This window comes from Mobula hypostoma, chromosome 7, assembly GCF_963921235.1.
Source record: "Mobula hypostoma chromosome 7, sMobHyp1.1, whole genome shotgun sequence".
NCBI lineage: Eukaryota > Metazoa > Chordata > Chondrichthyes > Myliobatiformes > Myliobatidae > Mobula > Mobula hypostoma.
In genome coordinates this window covers 142,179,961-142,207,716 of record NC_086103.1, presented here as the reverse complement: position 1 = coordinate 142,207,716, position 27,756 = coordinate 142,179,961, and the positions used below count along the sequence as shown (strand labels likewise).

Below are 27,756 nucleotides of genomic sequence, written 5' to 3'. Positions count from 1 at the left end.
CTGTGTCTGAGCCATCTCTCAGAATCCCCTGGTTTAAAGAAATCAAATGCCACGGGGGGGAGGGGGGGGCTTTATTAGGTAAGTAGTTGTAAGTACTGCAGCTATTTGTTCCATTTTCCTGTTTATTTATGTATCATGTTATTTATTTAGACTACAAAATCTTTTTTATTTCTCTCTCCCTGAGAGTTTGACTGACTTCTCTGCTGTGTCTGTATCTCTGTGCACTTTCCAAGGCTAGTGCCCCACAGATTATTACAATATATCCACTTTTGGGTGCACCTCAAAGACCCCTCTCCAGGTCTGACCTCTGCCTCTTGATGCATACAATTAGCAACTAGAATATGCAGTTGTCCACAATTTTCAGAATCTGGCCATAAACCTTTATTGGGAGAAGGTGGTGCATGTTGTTAGAGAACGTTTGTTTTGTAGATGTGTAAAACATTTCCTTTTATGCTACAGTGAACAAGTTGAGGAGAACTTGGAGGTTGCCCTCTTACACAAAGTGTCATCTGTACATTACATCTGAGTTTGGGATTATCTTGGTCTGAATCGAAGATAATTTCCCATTTGTCATGAGGGTTAGTTGTTTTCCAGCTAATTTTCTTTGTTAGATACAGATTTAACTATTCAGAATTCTCTTATGGATGACTTCTTTTGTTCTACTTTAAATTTGCAGTTGCCCATGACCCAAGTTGTACTACCATTGCTAATTTCAAATTCCTCCACTATAATTTTCCATTGATAATTTCCTTTAGCTTTTAAACTTCACCATTTTGGCTTCCCTTCAATTTTGGGTTCTTGAACATTCCCCTATTAGTGAACTGTCATGGTTTGGAATTCCCTTGCAAAACTGGGAGAGCCACAAAGTTCAAGAGGCTCACCAGCACCCTCTCAAAGGCAAATACACTTGGGACATAAATGATAGCTTTACCAGTAATGCCTAATATGAAAAACGAATAGGAAATAAAACACACCAGTGCAGAACAGGCACTGTGTGATAATAAACGTGAGGGATTCTTCCGATGCTGGAAATCCAAAGCAGCCCACGCTCAATCCTGGAGGGACTCTGGAGGTCAGGTAGCATCTATAGAAATAAATAAACAGCTGACATTTGGGGCGAAGACTCTTCCTCGGGACTGCAAAGAAAGAGGGGAGATGTTAGAATAAAAAGGTGGGGGGGTAGAGAAAAAGGATAGCAGAAGCAATTCATTCAGTTGGACATTTAATTAGTTCGGGACATCATTATGTGCCGAGAAACCGGTTTCTGTTCATGTTCTATAATTTCAAATCCAGCAGTTGTAATAAAAATGCAGAAACTGCCTTGCAAAATACCGGTAGTTGCAGATCTTCGCTTATCCGCCTGGATGCACTGTAGGTGCCTTGAGAGGCCAGGCCAGGCGCAGGGCCGTTGAGCGGAAGACGCATGCGCGGAGGTCGGCGCGCGCGAAATTCAAGCGGCACCTCCGGGCGCAGCTTCCGGCTGGTGTGTTTGGACACGGATGTGGTGTTGTGAGGGCGACCGTTAAACTGGTAAAAATCATCACCTTCTGAGTTGTCAAAGTAATTGTTTACAGGAGTATAGTAGATATTTTTAATCGCTTTTTGTGGTTTATGTGCGGTTAAAATCGGCCGTCACGGATTGAACTGTATCCGCTGACGAAGGCTCAGGAAGGGAAACCACTGGTCTTTCGGCTTTTGGTCATCGGGCTCACTCTTAAAAAATAAAGGAATCAGCCAGAGTTTTCTCTAACACTCTCACGGAAAGAAAAATAGAGTGCACAGAAGTTGCGATCAACCTTGTGACGATTTGGGAAATGGAGCTTAAGAGCAGGGACAAAGCAACGTTTGTTCACCGTCGTCGGCTTTTTTATAGCTGTCAATCATTTGGGTGACTTGCTTGTGAATGTTCGCAGTTGACTCATTTTATTTAATTTTGTGTTTTATGGAAAACATGGGTTGTTGGATAGTGCAAACATAGTAAAGAATTCGTAATGGACAAAATCCTGTTATCTGTGACTATCCTTTTTGAAAGGAATTGCGAGTATTTTGACATTTTAACAGAGGTCCCAGACTGACAAATTAGGGAAACCAAATCCCTATATTACTCAATTCCACATGCAGCGAAAATCAATGATTTTTAAAATGTTGATCCATAATAATGTTAATATGAGACAGAGCTTTACCCAATATTGTCTCCTGTGAAAGCCATTCGGCTGTGCTGACGAGTTATCATTCAGACCTCTTAAGCATCCATCTGACATAAATGTGGAATCTATTTACTGGTGGTGATCACAGGCACTGGACCTGAACCAGCATAGTGATTGGAAAAGAACAGGAGGATCTAGAGAAGTATGTTCCAATTTCTGAAAGTAACTATAATTGTAGATGAAATTCTTAAAGGTATATTGAATAATGTTCTTTATTTGTCAACATACAGAACATAAGAGCAAGGGAGTCTCAGTGGAACTGAATAAAATGTTGGGTACTTATGCCTGAGTTCTGAATGCAGCTTTCTTCATATTACAGGCATATTGTGATTGCAGTAAAAAACATGCAGAGGAGGTTTAAGACATTGCTAGGACTAAAGAATTTTAACTGTAATAAGTAAAGTATGGTAATGGTTTCCATGGTTGTGAGGAATTTGTAAGTTCTGAATTACATTTTAGTTGGACCATGCAAGTGCTTGCCTCCGGCAAGGTTGTATTAACAAAAAGGATCAAGGAATAACCATGCATGATCCTGAAACAGTACTCTGACAGGCTTAATTGAAACTTTTTATATTTGGTACTTAATTCGTATTATATTAAAATTTTATTTCAGTCCTTTAGAGACAAACAAAAAACTTCTGGTGGCTGGGTTTCCTAAGTCAGGGGTCCCCAACCTTTTTTGCACCGCGGACTGGTTTAATATTGACAATATTCTTGCGGACCAGCCGACCGGAGGGAGGTGTCGGTATTCAAGTAGGGTTGCCAACTTTGTCACTCCCAAATAAGGGACAAAAGTAGCAGTCGGATATGGGACACTTGTGCTTACCCCGAGAAAAACTACCATGACCATGAAGCCTTGCGCAGGCACCTGTGTGCGTATGCGTGTACTTGCTGATTTTTTTTTTCTACAAATCGGTTTTTGCTTAATCTTCCCGATTCTGTTAAGTGAAACTAAACTGTACATACATTATTTCTACTTTACATACATTATCTCTATTTTATATAGGCTGTGTATTTATCATATCATTCCTGCTTTTACTATATGTTAGTGTTATTTTAGGTTTTATGTGTTAGTATGATTTGGTAGGTTATTTCAAGTTGAACAGTGCGTGACAGGGAATGAGGAAAGGTGCAGCTGACTCATATCGTTTCATATCACCAAATCATATCGTTTCCTCACGGCCTGGTAGCACATGCTTTGCGGCCCGGTGGTTGGGGACCACTGTCCTAAGTTAAGAAGGCAGTGTGATCACAAGAATCCATGAGCTTCTGTTATCAAAATTGTTTTTAATTTTTATTCTAGTTTGTTTCCAACAGAGATGGATGTAACAGCTAATTTCTTCACTAAGTTGAAAACGCTTGCAGTAAATTTGGAGAAAGAGGCAAAATATTTGGACAATGCTTTGAATAATGATTATGGTAAGCAAGTTAATTAATACTTTGCAAAGATGATTTTGTCTGTTCTGCTGAAAAGACATAACAGCCCTGGAGTCTGTGACTAGGTTATAAATGCCTTAATAAATTATTTTGAAATTTCCAATTAAAACCAGAAATATTTTACATAGAATTCCCCCCCCCAACAATGCTCATTTAGTTTAATGCAAATGAGACATAAATTCAAATCTTTATATTATGATGTATCATCTGTTCAGTAATGTTACGTACACATGAATTAGGAGCACAATATAGCAAGCACCTCTCTCCCTCCCTCCTGGCATTTTTTATTGTTTGTCTCTAGTTTGGAAAGATTCACTGTAATGGAAGTTTAACCTCTCCAATTTCCCTAGCAAAAAGTGATACTGTTCAGTTTTTTTTTAAATTACATGTCGTACCTACACACTAGCCTTTTACAAATACTGCACAATCCACTCATAATCTCTGCAATGTAGAGCTCTCACCATTTTGATGTCAAGCTATTTTTTTATTTTTCCTCCAAATTGAACAATTTTGCATTTCCAAGATTATACTCCATTTGCCAGATCATTAGCTACTAACTTAACCTATGTATAATCCTCTTTCCTCTTCACAACATACTTTCCTACCTTTGTGTTAACAATAAATTTACTAACCAGTGCCTTCATTAAATTATTTTTATCAATTGTGACAGGTTAGGAGCACACAACCCTCTTTTCTGATAGCCAGCCAATCTTCAAACCATGCTAGATTATTACTTCATAGAGTAAGAGTTCTTATTTTTCATTAATTTGTTTGATGTGCCACCTTATCAAGTGCTTTCAGCAAATCTAAGAACCATGCATCGACATTTTCGTCCCTCAACTACAGCACTAGTTACTCCTTGAAAGAATTAAAATAAATTTGACTTCTCTTTTATAGAATACTATCGACATTACCTGATTATTTAAAAAATTTCCAAGCTGCTATAACTGCTTGTTTTCTGGGTCCCTTTTAGAATAAAGTGACAGATTGAGAGATACTAAAAGCAATTTAAAATAATCATCTTGGAAACCATGGAATCTTGGACAATTTAAATCTATATCAGTTTTTATTTACACTAAAATAATGTCTATCAGGATATGGATACTTGACTGTCTATATATCCAACAATTTTCTTACCACTTCCTTGGTGGTCAATTTCTCTGAGTTCCTTCTTCCTTCCCAGTTCTGATTCACAGCTATTTCTGGGATGTTCTGTCTTCTGTACTGAAGACTGATGCATAATACCATCTCCTTATTTTCCATTATTTATTTACTTGACTTTATATAAGACCAATGCTCATTTTGCTCTTTAAATATATATTAAAATTACTAATTTTTATACTTCTGGCTATCTTATCATTTGCTATGAATGTTTTAGCCATACTTTGTCATTTTATATTCTAATTAATCTGCAATTATATATTTTCTCTTTGTTTGCTCTGCAGAGAGATATTTATCATATTGGTCCAATTTGGTGCATTACTCTATGGTTTCTAGTAGAAAGGATATTAAAGAGAAAAGCCTCAAAGAAATTGTGAAAATGTACAAAATCTATAAAGTAATGGTGATAGGAGAGTTCTGCTATTAAAATACAGATTATGATAGCAATACATAAAGAGCAAGAGAGAGGAAATAGATTGTCACAGGATAGCGGAGTGCAAAACTAGAGGGCATAAGTTTAACGTGAGAGGAGAATGACCTGTGGGGCAGGTTTTTCATACAGTGGGTAGAGGGTATATGAAAGGGTCTGTTGAGGAAATGGGAGAGGTGGATACAATTACAACATTTAAAAAAAACATCTAGTCAGGTTCATGGATGGGAAGGGTTTCTGGATATGGACCTAATGCAGGCAAATGAGACTGGTTCAGGAAGAAACTTTGTTCAGCATGGATAGGTTGGGCCTGCTTCCATGCTTTATGACACAATGAAGGAGCCAAAACCTAACATTTTATTTCTATCACATGAAGACCATGAAGAAGCTGCTCGCATAAAGATGCTTCATGAATTACATTCAGAAGTTAGAAATATTAAGGTAACTATTAAGTTATACATACAATCAAATGGTAGATTTACTAGTTTGGAAGTTTTACTTCTAATTCTAACTATTTTGCATGAAGTTCATTTGTTGCATATTAAGTAGTTTATAATTGCAATTTCCCCTAACCCTTTACTTTGGCCAGCCAGAAAGTAAATATTTTAAAGATTGGTATCTTAATTACTGATAACTATTTGAGTCTGTTGTCAGCAACTGTAATTCTTGAAATTTGCAGATGAAGGTCAAGCTTTCAAATATGTAGCAGTGTCAGAAAACCTTTTAAACTGATGTGAGTAAACTAACATACACCTTTCACTTTGAGAAGTACAACATAACTCAATGTGGCTATTAGTTGGTTTACTTACATATTAACATGGATTTTTTTTTGTCTCTATTTACATTTGAGGTTTTGTTTATTTGCACATTTCTTGTGATATGGACATGACTGTTGTTTATCCTAAGTGCTCTTGTAGGATGTTGTAGTGCACTGTCTTTATAATGATCCTTCATTAAGTATAAATCTAAATGCTGGACTTCTGTTGGGGAGTGTGTTCCAGGGTTTAGACCTAACAGTGAAGAAGAAATGACGATGTATTCTTTGGGACTTGGAGGTGATGCTATTCCTGTGCATTTGAAACGTTTAGTCTCCTTGGTTGATTAATCTTCAAGTGCATTTTGTGGATAGTACAGGTGAAAGGGCTATCAGTGAAGTGAGCTGCTTTATCCTGGATGGTATTGCAACTTCAACAATACACATAGTTCATTCACCCAGCCACACTCTTGACTTATGCCTTGTAAATGTGGAAAGATTTTGGAATATCAGCAAATGAGTTACAGGTCAAAGATGTTGATGGAAGGGGGATTTAGTGATAGTAATGTCATTGAATGTAATGAATAGGTGGTTGGATCTACTGATGAAGGTGGTCATTGCCCAGTTTTTTTTAAGGGCTGTATCTTAATACTTAACAGCCCTTCTTGAATGTTGACTAGGTATTGTTGCAGGCAGGGATGGATACCTTCATTTGCTGTGGAGTGTTCAATGGAATCATCAACAAATATCCCCACATCTGATCTAATGATGAAAACAAAGTCATTGTTGAAGCGGTTAAAAATGGTTTGGTGTAAGGCTACTACTGTGACGAGCTTCTAAAGTGGTATCCTGGGTTAGATAACCACAGGCATTTTCTTTTTAAGTGTGGTATTACTGCAAACATCATAATGTTCATCCTTTGATAAAAATTAATTTGTTTTATCAGGACTTCTTGATTCTACACTTGGTCAAATGCTGTCTTGATATCATTCTCATCACATCACTAGAAATGAGCCCTTTGGTTCACCTGAAGGTGGACAGCCCAGGCAAACCCCAAACTGAGCATAGGTGATCAGGTTATTGAAGAATAAGTGCTATTGAAACTTTTCATCACTTCACTGAGAGTTAAGAAAATGCTGGGTGGTAGTTAACTGGATTAGATTTACCCTGTTTCCTTTGAGGAACACATAGCTAGAAAATTTTCCATGTTGGGTGGATAATATTGTCACTGTATAGAACAGCTTCATGAAACACGGCAAAATTTGGAGACTTCCTATATCTGAGTCAACACAATAGATGCTAATTTTATCAAAGTAGAAACAAAATTCTTTGTCTTCAGCATATATTTGCATTACTCAGGTGATGTGGAACAATGTATTTGCTCACAGCAAAGTTTCCTTGCCACCAATTTGTAAACATGCAAATTTGACAAGGAATTATTTTGCTGCTGAACATGCATTGATTAAGATCTATTTCAATTTGATCTTCTTTCATGTAATCTCAGTACTTAGGATATTATCTGGTCCTACACCCCAGGCTATATCCAGTGCTCTTAGTCATTGAAGTATGGCTCTAATGACTTTGGTGGTTCCCAGAGAACTCTAAGATAGGTTATCCACTTTTGGCTAAATGTGATTGTGAATACTTCAGTTTTGTCTTTGCTGTTTATATTCAGGGCTTATCCTTTGATAGGTAGGTTAATTGTAAATTGTCCTGAGATTTGCTGATGATACAACCATTGTTGGTAGAAGCTCAGATGGAGATGAGAGGGAGTACCAGATATACCAGCTAGTGGAGTGGTGTTGCAGCAACAACTTTGTACTCAGTGTCAGTAAGACAAAAGAGCTGATTGTGGACTTTTGGAAGGGTAAAAGGAGGGAACACAAACCAATCCTCATAGAGGGATCAGAAATGGAGAGAGTGAGCAGTTTCAAGTTCCTGGGTGTCAGCATCTGAGGACCTAACTTGGTCCCAACGTATCAATGCAGTTATAAAGAAGGCAAGACAGTGCATGTCCTGGGTGATGGGGGTCCTTAATAAGGACATCAGCTTTCCGAGGCTTCACTCCTTGAAGATGTCTTGGATACTATGGAGGCTAGTATCCATGATGGAGCTAACTAATTTTACAACTTCTGTAGCTTCTTTCAGTCCTGTGCAGGAACCCCCCCAAAACCAGATAGTGATGCAGCCTAACAGAATGTTCTCCACGGTACATTGTTAGAATTTTTCGAGTGTTTTAGGTGACAAACTAAGTCTCCTCAAACTCCTATGACATGCCCTCTTCTCATTGTTACCATTAGGAAGGAGATACAGAAGCCAAAAGGCACACATTCATTCATTCAAGAACAGCCTCTTCCCTTCTGCCATATGATTCCTAAATGGACATGGAACCTAGGAACCCTACCTCTTTTTGTTTTGTTTCTATATCATCATGGATTGCATTGTGCTGCTGCTGCTAAGTTAACAAATTTCACAACACATGCCAGTGATAATAAACCTGATTTTAATTCTGATTAGGTTAATTGGGTTTGTCAAGGGGTTGTTGGGGTAGCGTGGCTCAAATGGCCTGTTCCGCGCTATATTGCTAATTTTTTTTTAAATCATTGAATGGAGATATTCATGGAGCTGCTGATTTTCATTAACTTTTTTTATTATCCATCTCTGTCATCGGTAGAAGTGGCAGGATTGTGTCACCACTTAACTCCATATCTTCTATATTAATTATGCACATGTTACAGTTTCACTGGATTGGTACTATATTTTTTTTAGTGTTTCAGGTATGGCTCTGTCATAAGACATAGGAGCAGAATTAGGGCATTTGGTCTATTGAGTCTGCTCAGCCATTCGATCAGGGCTTATTTATTTTCCCTCTCAACCCTATTCTCCAGCCTCCTGCCTGTAACATTTGGCGTCTTTATTAATCAAGAACTTGTCAATTTCTGCTTTAAATATACTCAATGACTTGGCCTCCACAGCGATCTGTGGCAATGAATTCCCCAGATTTACTACCCGCGGGCTAGAGAAATTCTTCCTCATCTCTTTTCTAGAGGGTCGTCCTTGTATTCTGAGTCTGTGCCTCCTGTTGCTAGAGTCTTCCACTATTAGAAACCTCCTCTTCATGTCCACTCTATCTAAGCCTTTCAGTATTCGTTAGGTTTCAATGACATCCTCCCTTGTTCTTCGAAACTCCAGTAAGTAGTGGCCTAGAGCCATCAAACACTCCTCGTACATTAGCCCTTTAATCCCGGACTTATTCTTAAAAACCTCCTTTGGACCTTCTCCAGTGCCAGCTCACCCTTCCCTAGATATGGAGCCCAAAGCTGCTCACGATATTCCAAGTGTGGTCTGACCAATGTCTTATAGAGTCTCAGCATTACATCCTCCCAAATCCCTTTGCACTCCTGATTTCTGAAATCGTTTCCCATTTAGAAAATAGTCTCTGCCTTTATTCCTTGTACTAAAGTGCATGACCATACACTTTACTACAATATATTCCTTCTGCCAGTTCATTGCCTGTTCTCCTAATCTGTTCAGGTAATTTAGTAGACTACCTGTTTCCATAACACTACCTGACCCTCCACCTATCATTGCATCATCTACAAACTTGTCCACAAAGCCATCAATTGTCCTTCAACATTTCTGATTCAACTAGTGTTGACACCCTGGCTTGATGGTAGTGCCGTGAGTTTATGGTAGTATACATTGCTGCTGCTGTTCATGGTCCATTGCCTCCTAATATAAGAGCTATTTAATGGCGTTGTAATACCACACAACACAACGTGGTAGGAAGAATGTGATGTGCTGATTCTGTAATTCGGTTTTGAAGTATAGCCGTTCTTGCTATACAGCCCTAAATCAGCAAATCTTATCCTTTGTTCTTTGATTATCTCTAATAGAACAGTGCATCCAAATGGAAGGTTTGAATGATCTTGTATAAGAATATTTCAAAAGTACGTTGCAGAGAAGTTGCCTGTTTGGTGCTACTTTATTGTGGAAATAAAAATTAATAGTAGACTCCAAATCATACTGACAAATTTGTTAAATCACTAGGCAAAATATTGAACTACTCCAAAAAAAAACTATCTTTATATTAAAACTATCTAAGGGAAGTGATAAAACTCATCTGATTGTTATAGACTACAAGTTTGAATCGTCTTATCTCGTTTTGCAGACACCCAGGTTAAATGGAATTCATACTTGTCAATATTTTTGAATATTTTTTGTTTCCTCTTTAAAGGCAGATCTTCACAAAAAATTAGAAACTCTTGAAACAGAAAACAGAGATAATAGTGCATTAATTAGAGCTTTCCAGACACTGCACCAGAAGAATACTGCAGACCTTGAGGAAATCGAAGAACACTTTCAAAATTATGGGTATGAGCCCTTGCATAAAAATGATGAAGGTATGTGAATAGATGAGAACAGAATATAACTCTCAGTTGCAATTTCATTGTGCTTTGATAAATTTTAGAATCTTGTTGAAATATTCTACTAAAATTAATTAGTAATATACAGAAGTTTAAAAAAATAGGGCTACAAAATAATTATTGCAAGCAGTGATCTGCTATTACTATTCTGGAAAATTTTAATTGGCAGATACTGCAAATTTAAAATAAAAACACAATACTAGAAATGTTCATCAGGTCGGGTTGGTGGGTGGCGCAATGACATCGGCACCGGACCCGGGAGTGGAGGTTCCCGGGTTCGAAACCAGTCGGGTCCGCTCCTGAGTACGCTTTCCATCCATGCCGGGTTGAGTGTCAAGATCGCAACTCAACCTCGTAAAATAAAGGGAAACTACTGCGAAAAAATGAGGAGTGGCGGGCCACTCAGTCAGTCAGTCAGTCAGTGTCTGTCTGTCTCCCTCTCTCTCCCTCTCTCTCCCTCTCTCTCCCCCTCTCTCCCCCTCTCTCCCTCTCTCTCCCCCTCTCTCCCCCTCTCTCCCTCTCCCTCTCCCTCTCCCCCCTCCCTTTGCTAGAAAAAAAAGAAATGTTCATCAGGTGATGCAATATATGAAAGGGGTGCCAGGACATTCAGTATAATATTTTTTCAAAGCCGGAAGTTCACCACCAATTATAGCAATTAAAAATCCAAAGAATTGCATAACTGATTTCACTAGATTTTTGTATATGCCTACATGAGGCTCAGTGCCTTTTTGGTGTCTCCTTTATCAAATTAGTAAAATTTGCTGTCATAGAAATTATGAATGGGATGGGCTGAAAAGGTTGTTTGATTTCTGAACACTCATTTCTTAATGTATGCACTGATGACATAACTTTGCACTATAGAATATTATGATAGGATTCTTTACTAGGAACACAACACTCATCCCTGTAACGGATTTTTGAACAAAATATGAAAATCTGTAGCAACTTAAAATTCTGTTACAAATTTAATTTCAGTTTTTATGAACAGCTCCATTTTCCTTACTTAAACTAATTTTGCTTGTGAGTTTTGTATTCATCATCACAATTTGCACCTATATATAATTCTCTACAATTCCAACTAGTTAATCACAATAGTCTTTGGGAATTGGGAAAATAATAATGATTAAAAACTACTGAATGCTTCATCCCATTACCAGTATTTCCCAATCTAAGAACAGATAATTCAAAGTGGCAGTTGTGTTAATGAGGACAGAAGCAATGTTGATGTATAAGTTTAATTTCTTACCTTTTTTCTTTATCTTTTCTGTTTAAAAAAAGGGGGATGCTATGAACCTCCCAAAGTAGCAATAGCTACGTCAACAATAGCTTTCTTCAAAGAGAAGAAAGGCAGCCTGCAATTAGAAGTGGCACCACCTCATAGTTTCCCTTTTAAACTGAACTGTTCCTGTCTTGGAAAAGCATGTTTCTATATTGTTGCTAGGATAAAATTATGGAACTCCATCTTAGAACCTTATCTCATTCACTGTGTGCAATAGTGGAGAATAATCATTAATTTAAACTAATATTAAATTTATAAATACAAATATTTACAAAAGTAATAGCATTGAGCACAGATGAGTTTCTTACAACGCATTTCTTTGCAAAGTCTGGAAGTTTGGTTGCACGCTATAATTCTTTGAACTACTTGTCCAATAGAACATAATGTTGCATTCTCTACCTAGTACCACTGTGAGAATGCTTTTACTGCATGGACTGCAGCAATTAGTGTAGACCTTTCCATACAATCACCCTTTGGCAAGAATGGGCAATATTTGCTGACTTAACTGGCAGTACCCATCTCTGATAAATCAATATATAATAAGATTACCTGAGACAATTTTTCAGGAAATGTTGGGCTATTATGATACACCTTTGGTGTGAACTAAAGTAATAAAAGATGCTTGAAAGAATTCATTGCATGTTTTTATTTGATCTCCCTGCAATTGGCAGGCACCAATTACATCTTTCTTTTAGTAGTGGAATTGTCGCTGGAACTTTTTATTGTTTTAAGTTGTAGAGTTCTAAATGCATATTTTAACATAGAGGGACTATGTATCTTGCATATAGTCAGTACAACTACTTAGAGTGTTTGCTGAATTGCTTTCAATCTACAATTTACCTAATATAAGATTTTTCCACCTGACCTGTTCTTTGCAGCAAATTCACATAATGGTCCTTTAACTACGAAATAAATGGACACAAAATTGTACAGCACAAAAATGGGTATTTCAGCCTACCAGATCCATCTACAGTATCCAGTTTGTCCACATTAGGTCCATATCCTTTTATGTCTTGCTTATTAAATAAAATGCCTGTTTAAATGTAGTCATTATATCTGACTCCAGCACCACTTCTGACAGGGTTTCAATATCAATCACTTTCTTTGTAAAAAAAAAGCTTGCTCTTCAAAGCTTCCCTTTAAAACTCCTTCCTCTTACCTTAACCCCATGCGTTCTTGTTTTTGATAACCCTGTGTTAGGAAAAGATTCTGACAATTTACCCTATCTATGCTGCTTATTTTATGTATCTCTGTCAGCCGACCTTCACCTTCCTCTACTCCAGGGAAAATAAACCCAACTTATTCAATCCTCCAATTCAGGCAATATCCTCTGCACCCTCTCTTATACAACTATATCCTTCCTATAGTATGGCAACCCGGACTACAGGCTTTACCTCAAAAGCAGCTAACCTGTGTTCTGTAATATTTCAAAATAAGACCCATCTTTTTGTATTCTATACTCTGACTTAAGCAAGCATGCCGTATGCCATCTTAACGAACACATCTACCTGTTTTTGCCATTTTCAAGACACTATGGACTTGAACCCCCATGTCCTTCTGTTCTTTTAACATTCCTTAGTGCCCTACCACTTACTGTATCTCCTACCCCTATTTAACTTCCCAAAATACCTCACTTTCCACTTGTCAGGATTAAATTTCATTTGCCAACACTGCCAAATGTTTATCTTGTGTGTCATACAGTAGCCTGAGATTACTTTCCATACTATCCACAACAACACCAATTTTCATATCATCTGCAAACTTGGTATTATATTTGCTACATTCACATCCATAATATTTATATATAAAATAAACAACAAGGAAGTCCTCATGAAGGGTCTCAGCCTGAAACGCTGACTGTACTCTATTCCATATATGCTGCCTGGCCTGCTGAGTTCCTCCAGCATTTTGTTTATGTGTTGCTTATCCAAATAAATGCAATTTTTTTCCCTTCAAGAACCACAGATGAAACTTACAGAAACTGAAACTGAATTGGCTGAAAATTCTGAACCCAATCTTGAATCACAGAACGATGAAGTTACTACTCCAACGCATGAAAAGCCTTTGCTAAATGACCCTACGCGTACCCCTCAGCTTGAAGATTTTGGACTTGGTCATTTAATGTTTCAAAGTGCTTGGGGGGTACCAGAATGTCCTCTGCCTTCAGATCCCAAAATGACTGGAAATTACGATATGCAATCTTCCACATTTCAAGTTCCAGTTATGCCAAAGACACCAAAATGTACATTGCAGCTGGGAGATGATATGCTTCTTACACCCAAGATGGAAAATTTTGAAATTGATGAACATACAGGCTATGTAAACGACTTTACTTTGGCACTGTATAATAAACGTGATCAACTGAATATCAACAGGTAAATTTTAAACATTTTTCTAATTGTTCATACTTTACTATTCAGTTTCCAATAATGTATGTGATTTCAACAATTGATAATGACTGATTTTTAGGAATTTTTCATTATTGATTTTATACCTTAAGGATTTCTACTTTTGCCCATATTCTGAATTTACTTTTTGTAATAACAACAGCTATATTGCATTTTTTGATTTCTGCATGAACATTAAAACATTCTACAGATTTTAATCTAGTTTCCTTCCTAAGCATTTATAGCAACTTAACTTTGCAGAATTGATTTTATCATGTGATGGGTAGTACTATTGAGTTTTTCATGTAACTTATTTTGCAGCATTTGTAATTCAGAGAGAGGAAAGTCATGTTTCCATTCTTCCTAACATGTCTCTTTTTTTTGTTCCTTGTACTATTTTCTCCCATCCCAAAACAAAATGGTTCCAGTTGTAATCCTCTATCAACTGCAGACGATCAACCACAGAAAGCACCTTCACTGAAGGATGACTTTGTGCATTGTATGTCACACCCATCAGTGTTGAATGGTATGTATTACATAATACATTTTTAATTTTGAGATCAAAAGCCTATTATAGCAATTTATTTGATAAACTCATTTAATTTATTAATTGGTCTGTTGATTACATTTATGCTGGAAATACAAATTAACATTCTGATTAAATGAGAATACATTGTTAGAAATTGATTTTTAAAAATATTAGAATATTCGTATTGTTTTCTGTAGAACTAACATTCAAGTTGTAAAATTCAGTGTTGTATATACTTGCTATATATTAACTTAGTGGTTTATGAATTGCAGCTTACAATTTGAAAGAAGTAAAAATAAAAATAGTTCAGATCTGTCATTGAGTGCAAATTAAGACTGTCAATTGAATGAAGCAGGCCACTTGTGGGCTACAAAATTTTAAATATGCATGAATATGCAAATAAATGTAATACAGACAGATGTGAAGGATTGCATGTGGGACAGATCATAAATTCCCAAGTCCATCTCAGCTCAACAGCCCTGGACTTAATATTATGATTAATAGAATAAAATAGTAAAGCCAAGAGGAAAACATTAATGTATTGTCAGTCCCCAACTTCAAGACTTTGAATGGTTGTTTTAACTAAGGGTCTTCGAATATTACAGCCCAGGAACAGTCCCTTTAGCCCACAGTGCTGTGCTAAACCAATTAAATTAGTAATCAATGGCTAGCTAAACTAATCTCTTCTGCTTAGACAATGTCCATATCCTTTCATTTCCCTCCCATTCATATGCCCATCTAAGTGTCTCTTAAAAGTCCCTACCGTTTCTGCCTCTACCACCACCCCTGGCAGCACATTCTAGGCACCCACCATTCTGTTCATATTTTTTAAAAACTTGCCCTTCACACCTGCTTTGAAATTACCCCCTTTCCTTCTGGTATTAGACATTGCAACTCTGGAGGGAAAAGGTTACTGTCTGTCTACTCTATCCATGCCTCTCATAATCTTATAAACGTCTACCAGATCTCCCCTCAGCCTCTGCTGCTCCAGAGAAAGCAACCCAAAGTAGTCCAACCTCTCGTTATAGCACATGACCCCCTAATCCAGGCAACATCCTGGTAAAACTCTTCTGCACTCTCTCCAAAGCCTCGATATTCCTCCTATAATGGCGATACCAGAACTGTATGCAATACTCTGGATGCAGCCAAACTAGAGTTAAATGACACTGCAACATAACTTCCTGACTTTTGAACTTAATGCCTTGACTAATAAAGGCAAGCCAGGGAGTTATGAACTTGGACTCCGAGATCCCTCTGGTCATCAAAACTGTTAATGCTCTTTAAGAGACCCAACACTACTTCCTCCTTTGCGATGAAATGCCCTAGTATATCAATACACTCAGCACTGGTCTTCCTATTTTACGTATCCTTCTTGGTAAATGCTGATGTAAGGTACTCATGAAGGACCTCACCCACATTCTCTGCATCTACCCATCCAAACAAATGTTCCCCCTTTTATCCTTGAGTGGTCCCATCCACTCCCTAATTATCCTTTTGCTCTTATTTGCTTATTTAGAGATACATTGAGGAATAGGCCTTTATGGCCCCTGGTGCCACGCTGCCACCGATCCCCAATTTAACCCTAGCCTAATCACGGTACAATTTACAATGACCAACTTACCTGCTAATTGGTACGTCTTTGGAATGTGGGAAGAAACTGGAGCACCCAGAAGAAACCCACACATTTTGCAGGGAGACCAGGATTAAACTCTGAACTCTGATGCCCCAAGCTGTAATAGTGTCACACTTGCTGCTACACTACTGTGGTGCCCCCATGAGACATGGAGCACCCATTCCTGTCCCTCTCTTAACCAAGTCACAACATCATTGTTCCATGTACTGGTTTATGCTCACAAGTTCATCACCTTTACCCATAATACCCCTAGCATTAAAATACACACGCTTCAAACTATCAATGTCATCATATCAATTGCTTTGCTCCTACCTGTGTTTTTTTCTGGATCTGACATCTACATTTCTCTCCCTTCCTCCGTTTTCTGACCTGGTGCTCTCATTCCCATCCCCTGCCCTCTTCTGAGTCACTGGGCCTTCATTCATTATTAAAATAGAAGCCTTTTTATGTAGAAAAACATTGATATTTGGTAGCATTTTAGCCTGAAATTTGTAATCCTTATTAAAGCATGTGCTGGATTTGATGAATTCATTAGGGGATGTGGTTTGAAATTGATTGCAGTAAAAGTGTCATGTATGCAATAATGAAGAGAATTCTCTGCATAACTATTTGCCGATGAGCTTTGGAGACAAAGTTTCTGAAAACAGTTGTACATCAGTTAAAAATAAAACTGATCCTTTGACCCCACCCCCAACTATTTCAACTATCAACTATCGTCATTGCTGTGAGCTAGCAGCTAGCAATCTGAACTGAACAGGATAGATTCAAGTTAAAATACAGATGGTAATCTGATTATCTCCTGAGTTATGGCAATTTATTTGTAGAGAGCCTATGATTTTGCATCGTCTCAGTCCTTTTCTTGCCTCACCCCCATCCACCCATTCACCACTATCCTCTCATATATTTTTAACTTAACATTAGGTCATTTTCCCACTTCTCTATTATAAGTAATTATCAAGGATTTTGTAATTCACTGGTAACGTTTATACAGGTGAACAAAGAAATATGCTTAAATTATCCCGCAGTACACCCAAATTTTTTTTTTAAAGATTTTGGTCTGTTAAATATGATTTTCTGCTGTAGTATTTTTATTATTTTCTTATTTTTTTCTATTAAATTTGTCTGTGCTCACAATCCAAAGTACTTTCATTCTGCTCATTCATAAATTAGTACTCCAGTCTGAGTTTCAAATTCTGCATCTGTATACTTAACTATATCAGTCCTGTCTGGCAATCTATTTTCATATTTTAACAGATAAGTTGAATTCTCCTCTGCCTCCTGTGTTCTGCACACCTGGTTTGAAAATAAATAAGGCTAACCACCAAGTTTCAGTGGTTGAAGATAGGAAATCAAATGGTTCAATTTCTTCACCAGTAGTACCAAACTTTGAAACGCCCTGGCTGAAAAGGCAATCTACTGTGAGTATGATCTTCAGCCAAGCGGAAATATATATATTGTTTGTGTGTGCACATTAATAAAATGGTTATAGTGCTGCGTCTAGTGTGGTAGTCGCTCTCACTTTCAGCTTCCACCACTGGCCAGCAGTCTCGCGAAAAGGAGAGCCAAATGAGTACACCTGTCCCTGCCAGTCCCCAGCCTCTCCAACAGCAAGCCTCGTGTGGTGCCTCCCCACCAGCAACACACAGAAACTAAACTCCTTTCGGACTTGGGCTGAACTACAGAGGATGGGGAAGAGGTCTGTCACCCCAATGCTCATGAACCAGATCCCCAGCATTGGGTAAATAGCCCCACTGCCTTGAGGGCATTCTCGGGAGAGACGAAGGTTATGGGAGTAAACCCAAACAGCAAATCCGGAGCGGAACCCCTAAGGCAGCTGGACGTCATTGAACATCCTTCCAGCAGCTCCTGCAGCCAAGCTGATGCTAAACATTTTGCTTCATAAGCTTTGGGCTACCCTGATGAGGCTGAAAGGGGGATCTTGACAACCTTGCATCTCAGGATCTCCGTGCCTTCCACCCGGGCTTGTGATAATGATTATCATCACCCATTGTTCTTCAAGATAGATGCCAACCAACAACTATGTGTGTGTATATATGTATGAATTGAATGTGTGTGTGTGTCTGTGTATATATTATCCAGCAATCACACTCAGTGGCCTCTTTATTAGGTACATCTGCTCATTAATATAAATATCTAATCAGCAAATAATGTATCAGCAGCTCAATACATAAAAGCATGCAAACAAGTTCTGCATGCTAAGTGCAAGCATGCTTTTTCCACTGAGGTTGGGTGAGACTAGAAGTGGAGGTTAAGGGTGAAAGGTGAAATGTTTAAGGGAAACATGAGGCAGAACTGTTTCACTCAGGGTAGTGAGTGTGTGGAGAAAACTACCAGCAGAAGTGGTAGATGTGGGTTTTATTTCAACAATTAAGAGAAATTTGGATAGGAGGGTGGATGGGAGGGTTATGAACGATTATGGGCCAGGCGTTCTCTGTCCACCAGAAAAAGCAGGATCCCCCAGTGGCCACACATTTTAATTCCATGTCCCATTCCCATTCTGATACGTCTATCCACGGCCTCCTCTACTGTCAAGATGAAGCCACACTCAGGTTGGAAGAACACCACCTTATATTCCATGTGGGTAGCCTCCAACCTGATGGCATGAACTTTGAATTCTCTAACTTCTATTTATGCCCCACCTCCCCTTTGAACCCCATCCCTTATTTATTTATTTTTTTCTTTCCTTTTTTCTCCCTTTGTCCCTCTCACTATAACTCCTTGCCCATCCTCTGGGTCCCCCCCCAACTTTCTTTCTCCCTAGGCCTCCCGTCCCATGATCCTCTCCCTTCTCCAGCCTCATATCCCTTTTGCCAATCAACTTTCCAGCTCTTAGCTCCATCCCTCCCCCTCCTGTCTTCTCCTATCATTTCGGATCTCCCCCTCCCCCTCCCACTTTCAAATCTCTTACTATCTCTTCTTTCAGTTAGTCCTGACGAAAGGTCTCAGCCCGAAACATCGACTGTACCTCTTCCTATAGATGCTGCCTGGCCTGCTGTGATTACCAGCATTTTGTGTGTGTTGCTTGAATTTCCAGCATCTGCAGATTTCCTCGTGTTTGTGTTCTATGACCCTCATGGTTAAGAGTTTCATTACTTCTACAAATCAAACATCAGTATGGGGAGGAAATGTGATCTAAGTAACTTGGACTGTGAAATGGTTGTCGGTGCCTAATGGGCTGGTTGAGTATCTCAGAAACTTCTGATCTGAGATTTTCATGCAGAACTGTCTCTTAGAGTTTACAGAGTATGTTGCAAAAAAAAAAAAAAAAAAAAAAAAATCCATGGAACGGCAGTGGGTTGATAAGTGCCTTGATAATGAGAGGTCGGAAGAGAATAGCCAGACTGGTTCAAGCTGACAGGAAGTGACAGTCAGAAAATCAAATATCCATGCATTGCAACAGTGATGTGCAGAAGGGCACTTCTGAAACCAAAACATTTCAAACCTTGAAGTGGATGGGGATGGGCTACAGCAGCAGAAGACCACACCGCGTACCACTCCCGTACCTAATGAGTCTGTGTGTATTTTTTTTCTTGCTTTTAAGATATAATTTATACACATATTGTCAACAGACTTGTTAACTGGCACAGCTTTCCAAGAGAGCAGTGATCTCTTTGAATTCTGTGACTGCTGCAGATCTTGATGGAACTAGGGACAAAAGGACATGAGATATAGAAATGAGACAGTCCAAGGCAATAGATGTTTGGTGTTCTTTCTGAAATGCTGTTGTTGAGAAATAGTATTGACTGAGATTTCTCTGATATCTATCATAGCCTCAAAAGACTGAATGCCCATAGTCATTAGAAAACAAAGAAATTAATGATAAACAAAGAAATTAGTGACATCAGTTTCAAAACACATGCATTCCTCTAGAAGTGGAGCTCAGTTAGCACAAGACATTGGCAAAGGGGAAGTACCCACCACAGACACTACTAAACCTTTGTGTGAAGCTTTCTTCTAGATCAGTTGGAACACAATAGGTTTGCAATTAACAGAATTCTGTGTTATTATGAAATAAGCTTCCCTTACATCAATATCCACAAGACAGTTTTTTATAGTACATCTCTGACCATTATAATCTGAAATTTGTATCATTGTACATTGCATCTGTGTTTACATCCCTGTGTTTAATGTTCCCAAATTATATTTAATGTTCTATGGGAAAGAATAAATGTAATAATTACAATGTTCTTGTAAAATCCCAAAGTGGAAAATAGCACACTACCATTGAAGCGCCAAAGTGGTAAAATCTAAAATTGCTTGAACCCTCTCAACAACAATAACCACTAATCCATACATGATACCTGCTTATTGGATTATGGAACTATAGAGAAATGAAATTAAAGAACCTAATTATCACTGCTTCAACTAGCCAAAAGAGAAAATGAATGTTGCATTTTTGGGTACCTGTGAGAAGAAAATAACATGAGGCAATCTCACCAGGAAAAATGGATAATATTAGTTGAATTAAGTACAAATAATCTTGTTTCCTTTAATCTGGATTATTATATTTCATATTACATTTTTTTAAATTTAGTTGCAACATCTTAAAAATGAGGCATGTGTACAAAAAGAAGCATCAGATGAACTTGATTTAAAAGAACCTCAGCTACCAGCTATGAGCTCCATTGGCTTTCTGAATGGATACAACAAATCGCCATCACCTCCGCCGATAATGACTAACTATGAAATTCTTTTTGATACACCAAAAGTTCCAGAAATGACCGCACAAATTCCAAGCGATGTTCTAAAGGTTGGATTTGCTTTTATTATATTACAAAATTGAACAGAAATTAATAAAGTGCAGCATAAGATTTCAACCAAAGAGACTCTCCTAAAATTACACTATTTATAATGGACACTGTTGGTGTACTATTTGTTTGGGGTATCTTACTTTAGGAAGGATTTTATTGATATGATCTTATTGTAAGAAAAATTATGAATGGGTTTTCTGCCATAATTGGTTTTAGCAAGTCAATAACTAGAGGACTAAAACTTAAGAATAAAAAAAGTGCAAAATAATTCTCAAACTATATTTTTGGTATGATAGTAAACCTTTTTACAAGAGTCATAAAAATTAAAATGGAATATCCTAATGAGAAGTAAGTATTAATCAATTTGACCATGGGTTGTAAAAGCACAATTTTAGGAGGTAAAAGCTGGGGGTGGGGGGGGGGGAGAGTAAAAGACTGAAGCAGCAGAAGGGTGGAATTAAGCTAAGACTTTTCATAGCTTAATTCTTGGAAACTACATACTTGGAAAACACTCCATCTTTCACATTTTGTAAAATCAGGTTGCCCAAAAGCTCTGTTCCTGTTGAAGCGCATGTCAAGTTGTGTTCACTTTTGCATTCAATTCAGGATCATGTTAATTTTAAAATTCTAACCCTCATTTTCAAATATTTGTGGCCTTACTTTATTTAGCTTAATCACACACCCCCCCCACAACCTTCTATGAATCTCTAGTTCTGGTTTCTTGCACATCCTTTGACTTTACATTCAGCAAAAATATCTGTGCTGTTGTGGCCTTAAGGTTTGAAAATCCTTTGTTTCTCAATTCCTCTCTATAATGCTCTCGTCAGGAGCTTCATTATTTTATTTCAGCTTTGTTCACCTAATGTCTCAATGTATGGTATTGTTAAATTTAGTTAACACTTGTTGAAACAATTTTGGGATTTCTTTTATTGTCTGCAAGGCATTGTATAAATATAAGCTATGTTTAAGAAGCAGTTTCAAAAACACTTAGCAAGTGTAAGGTGGGCAAAATGGACAACACCTTTATTGTAAAATTTTATACCCACCATTCATTTTAGCATGATCATAAGCTGTTCCTTGGAATTTGATATTCAAGTAAGAAATACAATAAAAGTTAAATATTACTGCTTTTAAAATCATAGTTCATAATTTGCTTGTTATGGTAAACTAATTGTTTAATCTCTGCCAGATTCTGTCATCTTATGATACAAATCGACACAAATCTAACAGGGAAAATTTGACTTCCTTTGATCTACTGACTCCTGTACCAAGGAATAAATTTGTAAAGGAAAACAGGTAAGTTGGAATCATTTCTGGTGAACGCAGCAGGCCAGGGAGCATCTCTAGGAAGAGGTACAGTCGACGTTTCAAGACGAGACCCTTTGTCAGGACTTCAGTCGGCCTGAAACATCGACTGTACCTCTTCCTAGAGATGCTGCCTGGCCTGCTGCGTTCACCAGCAACTTTGATGTGTGTTGCTTGAATTTCCAGCATCTGCAGAATTCCTGTTGTTTAAGTTGGAATCATTAATTATTTCGTTTGTATTTTTAAATTAATCTGTCAGGAATTCTGATTCAGTAATGCAATTATCCTGATTCAAAGCTGTACCTCATTTTGAATACATTTTCCCTCTGATACAATGCAGCATGCTCTTGTTATAGAGCTTTCAAGGTACTAAGTAGGGATTCTTCAATATCATCATCCTTGGAATTTGTCCTAAGGTATTATTTCTCTTATACCTTTTATCTTAGTGGCCCAGTAAATATTTGCATGCTGGCCAAGTTACAGAGTAAAGTTTTAAAGGGTTTTACAGAGTAAATTATTAATTTTAGTATAAAGAATAATTTTGCTGTATTATAATGCAGTAATTTTATTCAGTGGCCTATCGATGTGCTTATAATGGTTTAAACATGTAAACTTTTAGCAATTTGGAAAAAGTAATATTCTAATAATGTTTATTTTTCTAGAATGTGATCTGTTTGTACATTGAAGTCTTGGCACAAGAAATTCAAAAATAAATGTAATTAGTTGGAAAAGTCTGAATATGACCAGAAGTGTGGTTCTGGAAGAGGAACTGTGCTGTTGAAAGCCAGGTGTGGAAGCAACAACAGATCCATATAGGCTGAAGTGATACATGTAAATAGTTCTTGTAGAATAAATTCAATTAATAGTGAAACATATAGTTTCCATATTCTTGGCATATTGCAAAGGTAGATCAAATAATTACTTTAAAGTGCAGTTAGGTATGTGAAGAAATGTATTTTTGAAGCTCAATATGCTAGAATAAGATGCATTATTTGAAGCTAAATTACTGATTTTGTGATTATGGAATTGATTTTAAATTCAAACAAAGTTATAACACTGGTCATCATGATCATAATTTCTGTAAAATTCTCAATTTTGTACATTAGTTTTTTATAAAATTGGTTTATGTATTATTTTCATTAGCAAATAAAGTATACACTTGGGGTACATGAGGATTTCAAACATTTCATTTGAAGAACTACCATCAAGAAACAGCTGGAGGGGAAATCACTGAGGAAACCCCAGGTCAAACTCGTTTCCATGTATTGTCCTTTCTGCTAATCTAGTACTTACATTTTTATTTTCTATTGTTAGCCATCAGGATAAAGTAGCCAGTTAGAAACAACATTGAGGAGGAGGAGCCCAAAGGTAGAGTGGATGGCTGTCTCTGACTGAAAAGTGATGAGTGCTGAGCCACAGGGATCATTTCTCATTTTGTTGTTTATCATCTATATTAATGAGTTAGATGAACATAGAACAGTACAGCGCCTTTGACATTGTGCCAACCTTTTAACCTACGCTAAGATCAATCTAACCCTTCCCTCCCATAAAGCTTTTTCTTTCAGCCATGTGCCTGCCTAAGTCTCCATAATGCATGCATTCCATGCACTTACCACTCTCTGTGTATATATTAAAAACACACACACCTCTGCTCTCCCCGCCCCGCCCCCCCCATTTCTAAAATCACCTTTAAAATATATATTAGCCATTGCCACGTTAGGGGAACAAGGTAAAAGGTGCTGACTGTCAATCTATGCCTGTTGTACACCTCTAACCTTTATCAAGTCTTTTCTCATAAGACATGCTCTAATCCAGACAGCATCTTGTTAAATCTCCTCTGCATTCTCTCTAAAGTTCCCTATAATGAGCAGATCAAAACTGAACAGTCCTGATGAAGGGTCTCGGCCTGAAACGTCGACTGTACCTCTTCCTAGAGATGCTGCCTGGCCTACTGTGTTCACCAGCAACTTTGATGTGTGTTGCTTGAATTCCCAGCATCTGCAGAATTCCTGTTGTTTACAATGCTACAAGTATGGTCTAACCAGAGTTTTTATAAGAGTTGAAACAGTACTTTGTGGCTTCTTGTCCCCTGACCATCACCACTTTAACCATCTTGGCAAACTTGAGGGATCTTTGGACATGGACCCCAAGATTCTTCGGTTCCTCCACACAGTTAAAAATCCTGTCGTTAACCCTGTACTATGTATCACTTCACACTATTCCAGGTTGAACTCCATCTGCCACTTCTCAGCTCAGCTCTGCATCCTGTCAGTGTCCCATTACAACCTACCATACTATCCAGAACTTCACCAACCTCCATGTCATCTGCAAATTAACCCATCCTTCCATTTCCTCATCCAAGTCATTTATAAAATCACAGACAGTGGGGTCCCAGAACAAATTCCTGAAGTTGCTGGAAACTGACATGCAGGCAGAATCTACTACCACCCTCTGCCTTCTGCACGCAAGCCAATTCTGAATACATGCACCTGAGTTTCCCTGGATCTCATGCCTCCTGATTTTCTGAATGAGCCTACCATGGAGAACTTCAAATGCCTTACTAAAATCCATATACACCTCTGCCTTCAACAACTTATAGATCTTAGAGATGTACAAAATTATTAGGGATATAGATAGAATGGATGCATGTAGGGTTTTTCCTCTCAGGTTAGGTGAGAAGAACTAGAGGTCATAGGTTTAGGGTGAAAGATGAAATAAAAAGGTGATTGAGGAGAACATTCTTCACTAAGGGTGGAATGAGCTGCTGGTGAAAGTGGTAGACGCAGGTTCAGTTGTAACATGTAAGAAAGTTTGAATAAATACATGGTTGAGGGGTTTGAAGGAATATGGTTGAGATGGCACTAGGCAGGTCAGTATGAACTAGATGTGCGGTATGCTGTGTATTTTTCATTAGTGCATGATTTTATTTATGCAGGTGTAAATGAAAGTGAAAAGAATTACCACAATTTTAGCCTTTTTAATGGGAATTTAAAATTTGTACAGATGTAAGTTTGAAAATTTATGCTTATGATCAGGATTTCTAAATGACCTTTCTGTTTTTCCTGCCTAACTTATGGATATTTACTAATACTATATGATTAAACTTTTCCATTAAAGCCTGTAATAATTTAAGGTACTTAGCACCACAGATTTCATGGATGAAAACCTGGTAGGAGTGTGCACAATTGACTATTTACTTTGTTTTAGACTTACTGTGCTACATCAAGAATAGTTTGTACAGAACCAAGTGGAGCTAGTCATTTAGAGACAGTCAATGGATTCAAGATAAGAAAATAGTTTTATGACAACTAAAGCTCTTCAAGAAGTAAGCAGAGTCGATAGAGGGGCATCTTGTAGACGTAAAGTTGATTTCAAAGGTCCAATTTAATGTCAGAGAAATGTATATAATATACATCTTCAACTGCTTTTTCTTCGCAAAACATCCAAGAAAACAGAAATGCCCCAAGGAATGAACAGTTATGTGAGAACCCCAAAGTCTCCCCCCTCCTGGGCGTAAGCGGCAGCATGGCAACGATACCCCCCCTCCCCCTGGCAAAAAGAAGCGCATCTACTACCAAGCACAAGTGTGAGCTAGGCAATAGCAAAGACACAGACCTTGCAGTTACCCCAAAGACTACCGCATTTCATCTGGCATTCGACAATGCGCCACATTAAAAGCTGATATTCCAAGAGCCGTGGTTTTGGGAAAAGTATTTAAGCATGGAATGAAGCTCTGTTGCATAGTGGTCAGAATAAACCTGTATTTCTCAGGATGGAAGGATGTAACTCAGTTCCACAGATCAGTTGCCTTGGTTACTTTATATTTGTATTGAACTGGGGGGGGGGGTGTTGTAGAGTGCATTATATCTAAATTTGTCAATGATAATATAGTATGTTGGCAGGTACGTTGCAGTGAGGATATTTAGACCCTGCAGTGAGATGTGGGTATGTTGAGTGAATACATGAAAACTTGATAAATGTGGCTTAGTGTAGGAAAATGTAAGGTCAGGCACTTAAGAGGAATCAGAAGGCAAATTATTAAATAAATGGAGAAAGACTGTAATATAAAGTACAGAGGGATCTCAGTGTTCTTTGGTGAACAAATTGCAAAATTTTAGCAGGCACAAGGGCTACAGTTTAGAAAAAGGAATTCATGTTACAATTGTGCAAGATAATTGGTGAGAGTATTGTGCATGATCCCCTTATTTAAGTTATACCAGCATGGAAGTGGTCCAAAAGAAATTTACTAGCCCTAGTATCTAGGAAAAGAGTTGTTCCTACCATGAGTAGCTAAAAAATAGCCAAGGGAGCACAGTTTCAATATGGGAGAAAGTCATTTAAAACCAAACTGAGTGGGAACTTAGCATGGTGAATTTCTGGAATTTTCTAACAAGGGTAGTGAAGGTTAGATCATTGGATATATTTAAAACAATGATTTCTCCACGTCATGAGTGTAACCAGGGAGCTCACGGATTCAAGTTAACAGTGTCTCTGTTGGATACATTGACTGATCTCCATTTCCTATTCAGATCTCTTCTCAACATTTTCCCATGAGGTTGTTTACTGATTTTTGCTACTTTGTGTGCTTATACAGAACTTCACTTCTGCTGCCAGTTTCTATCCTGACTCTCCCTCCTTGATGTCTATTTTAAGGAAATAAATTAACTACCAACATCCATTATAAACCTACAATAACTGCACCTTTCTTGACTACACCAACTTTTCCTACCCCCAGCAACCAGTAAGAGTTCCATTTCAGCCTCCATGTCAAATAACTACTGCCCAGGCTTTCTACAACAGTGATTGTTCATTTTTCTTAACTATAGTTTTCCTTCAAAGATAACTGACAGGGCTCTCAACTGTACCTCCTTGGTTTCTGTACACAGCTGCTCTCGCTATTCTGTTCTCACCTTCCAGCTCACCAGCTATTGGTTCAACCTCCATAATTTCTTCACCTTCAACAGAATTCCACCCCTTTCCTCTCTACAAACAGATCCCCTGCTTCTAATACCTTCAAATAATCCACATAGTGAAACAGCAACTCACTACCATTTCCAAATAACAGTAACCTCTACTATGGACAAAAATGTGACCTAGTGCAGAACAGCTGGAAAGCTAATCCTGAGCTTCCAGTATCCTGCCACTCTAATTCTCTGTTCACCAATCCCACTCTACTCTGCTTTTTAATCTCCTACATTGCAGTAATTTAGTTTTTCTTTACCTGCATAGATTCTTAAAAGACAGTGGGAAATAGGTTTGAATGAAGCACAGTATTTAGCCTGAATGATAAGCATGAATATTGCTAAATTTCTATTCAGTAAAGCAGAGAAGTGTAGTCAATACAAAATCCTTAATTTTATGTATCCTTAATTGTTTCTGGTGATTGGTGACTCTCCTACTCTTCCTCCCAAATTTGTGTAAATTGTATTAATGTT

General features: G+C 37.9%; 1 protein-coding gene across 3 annotated transcripts; it reads left to right on the top strand.

The window, feature by feature from the left end:
* The first annotated feature begins 1,468 nt into the window (after window positions 1–1,468).
* Window positions 1,469–27,634, top strand: ska3 (spindle and kinetochore associated complex subunit 3). 3 transcript variants are annotated; one of them, XM_063054182.1, is made up of 10 exons: window positions 1,469–1,530; window positions 3,511–3,626; window positions 5,612–5,676; window positions 10,227–10,392; window positions 13,653–14,070; window positions 14,511–14,608; window positions 17,499–17,662; window positions 20,800–21,015; window positions 22,206–22,312; window positions 22,984–27,634. In XM_063054182.1, exons 2-10 carry the CDS (start codon window positions 3,527–3,529, stop codon window positions 22,988–22,990), a joined length of 1,341 nt encoding a protein of 446 aa, XP_062910252.1. In that variant the 5' UTR covers window positions 1,469–1,530; window positions 3,511–3,526; the 3' UTR covers window positions 22,991–27,634. The 3 variants fall into 3 exon arrangements, with proteins under 3 accessions (XP_062910252.1, XP_062910253.1, XP_062910254.1); XM_063054183.1 differs by lacking the exon at window positions 22,984–27,634 and having other exon boundaries at window positions 22,206–22,316; XM_063054184.1 differs by lacking the exons at window positions 1,469–1,530; window positions 5,612–5,676.
* The last annotated feature ends 122 nt before the right edge of the window (window positions 27,635–27,756 follow it).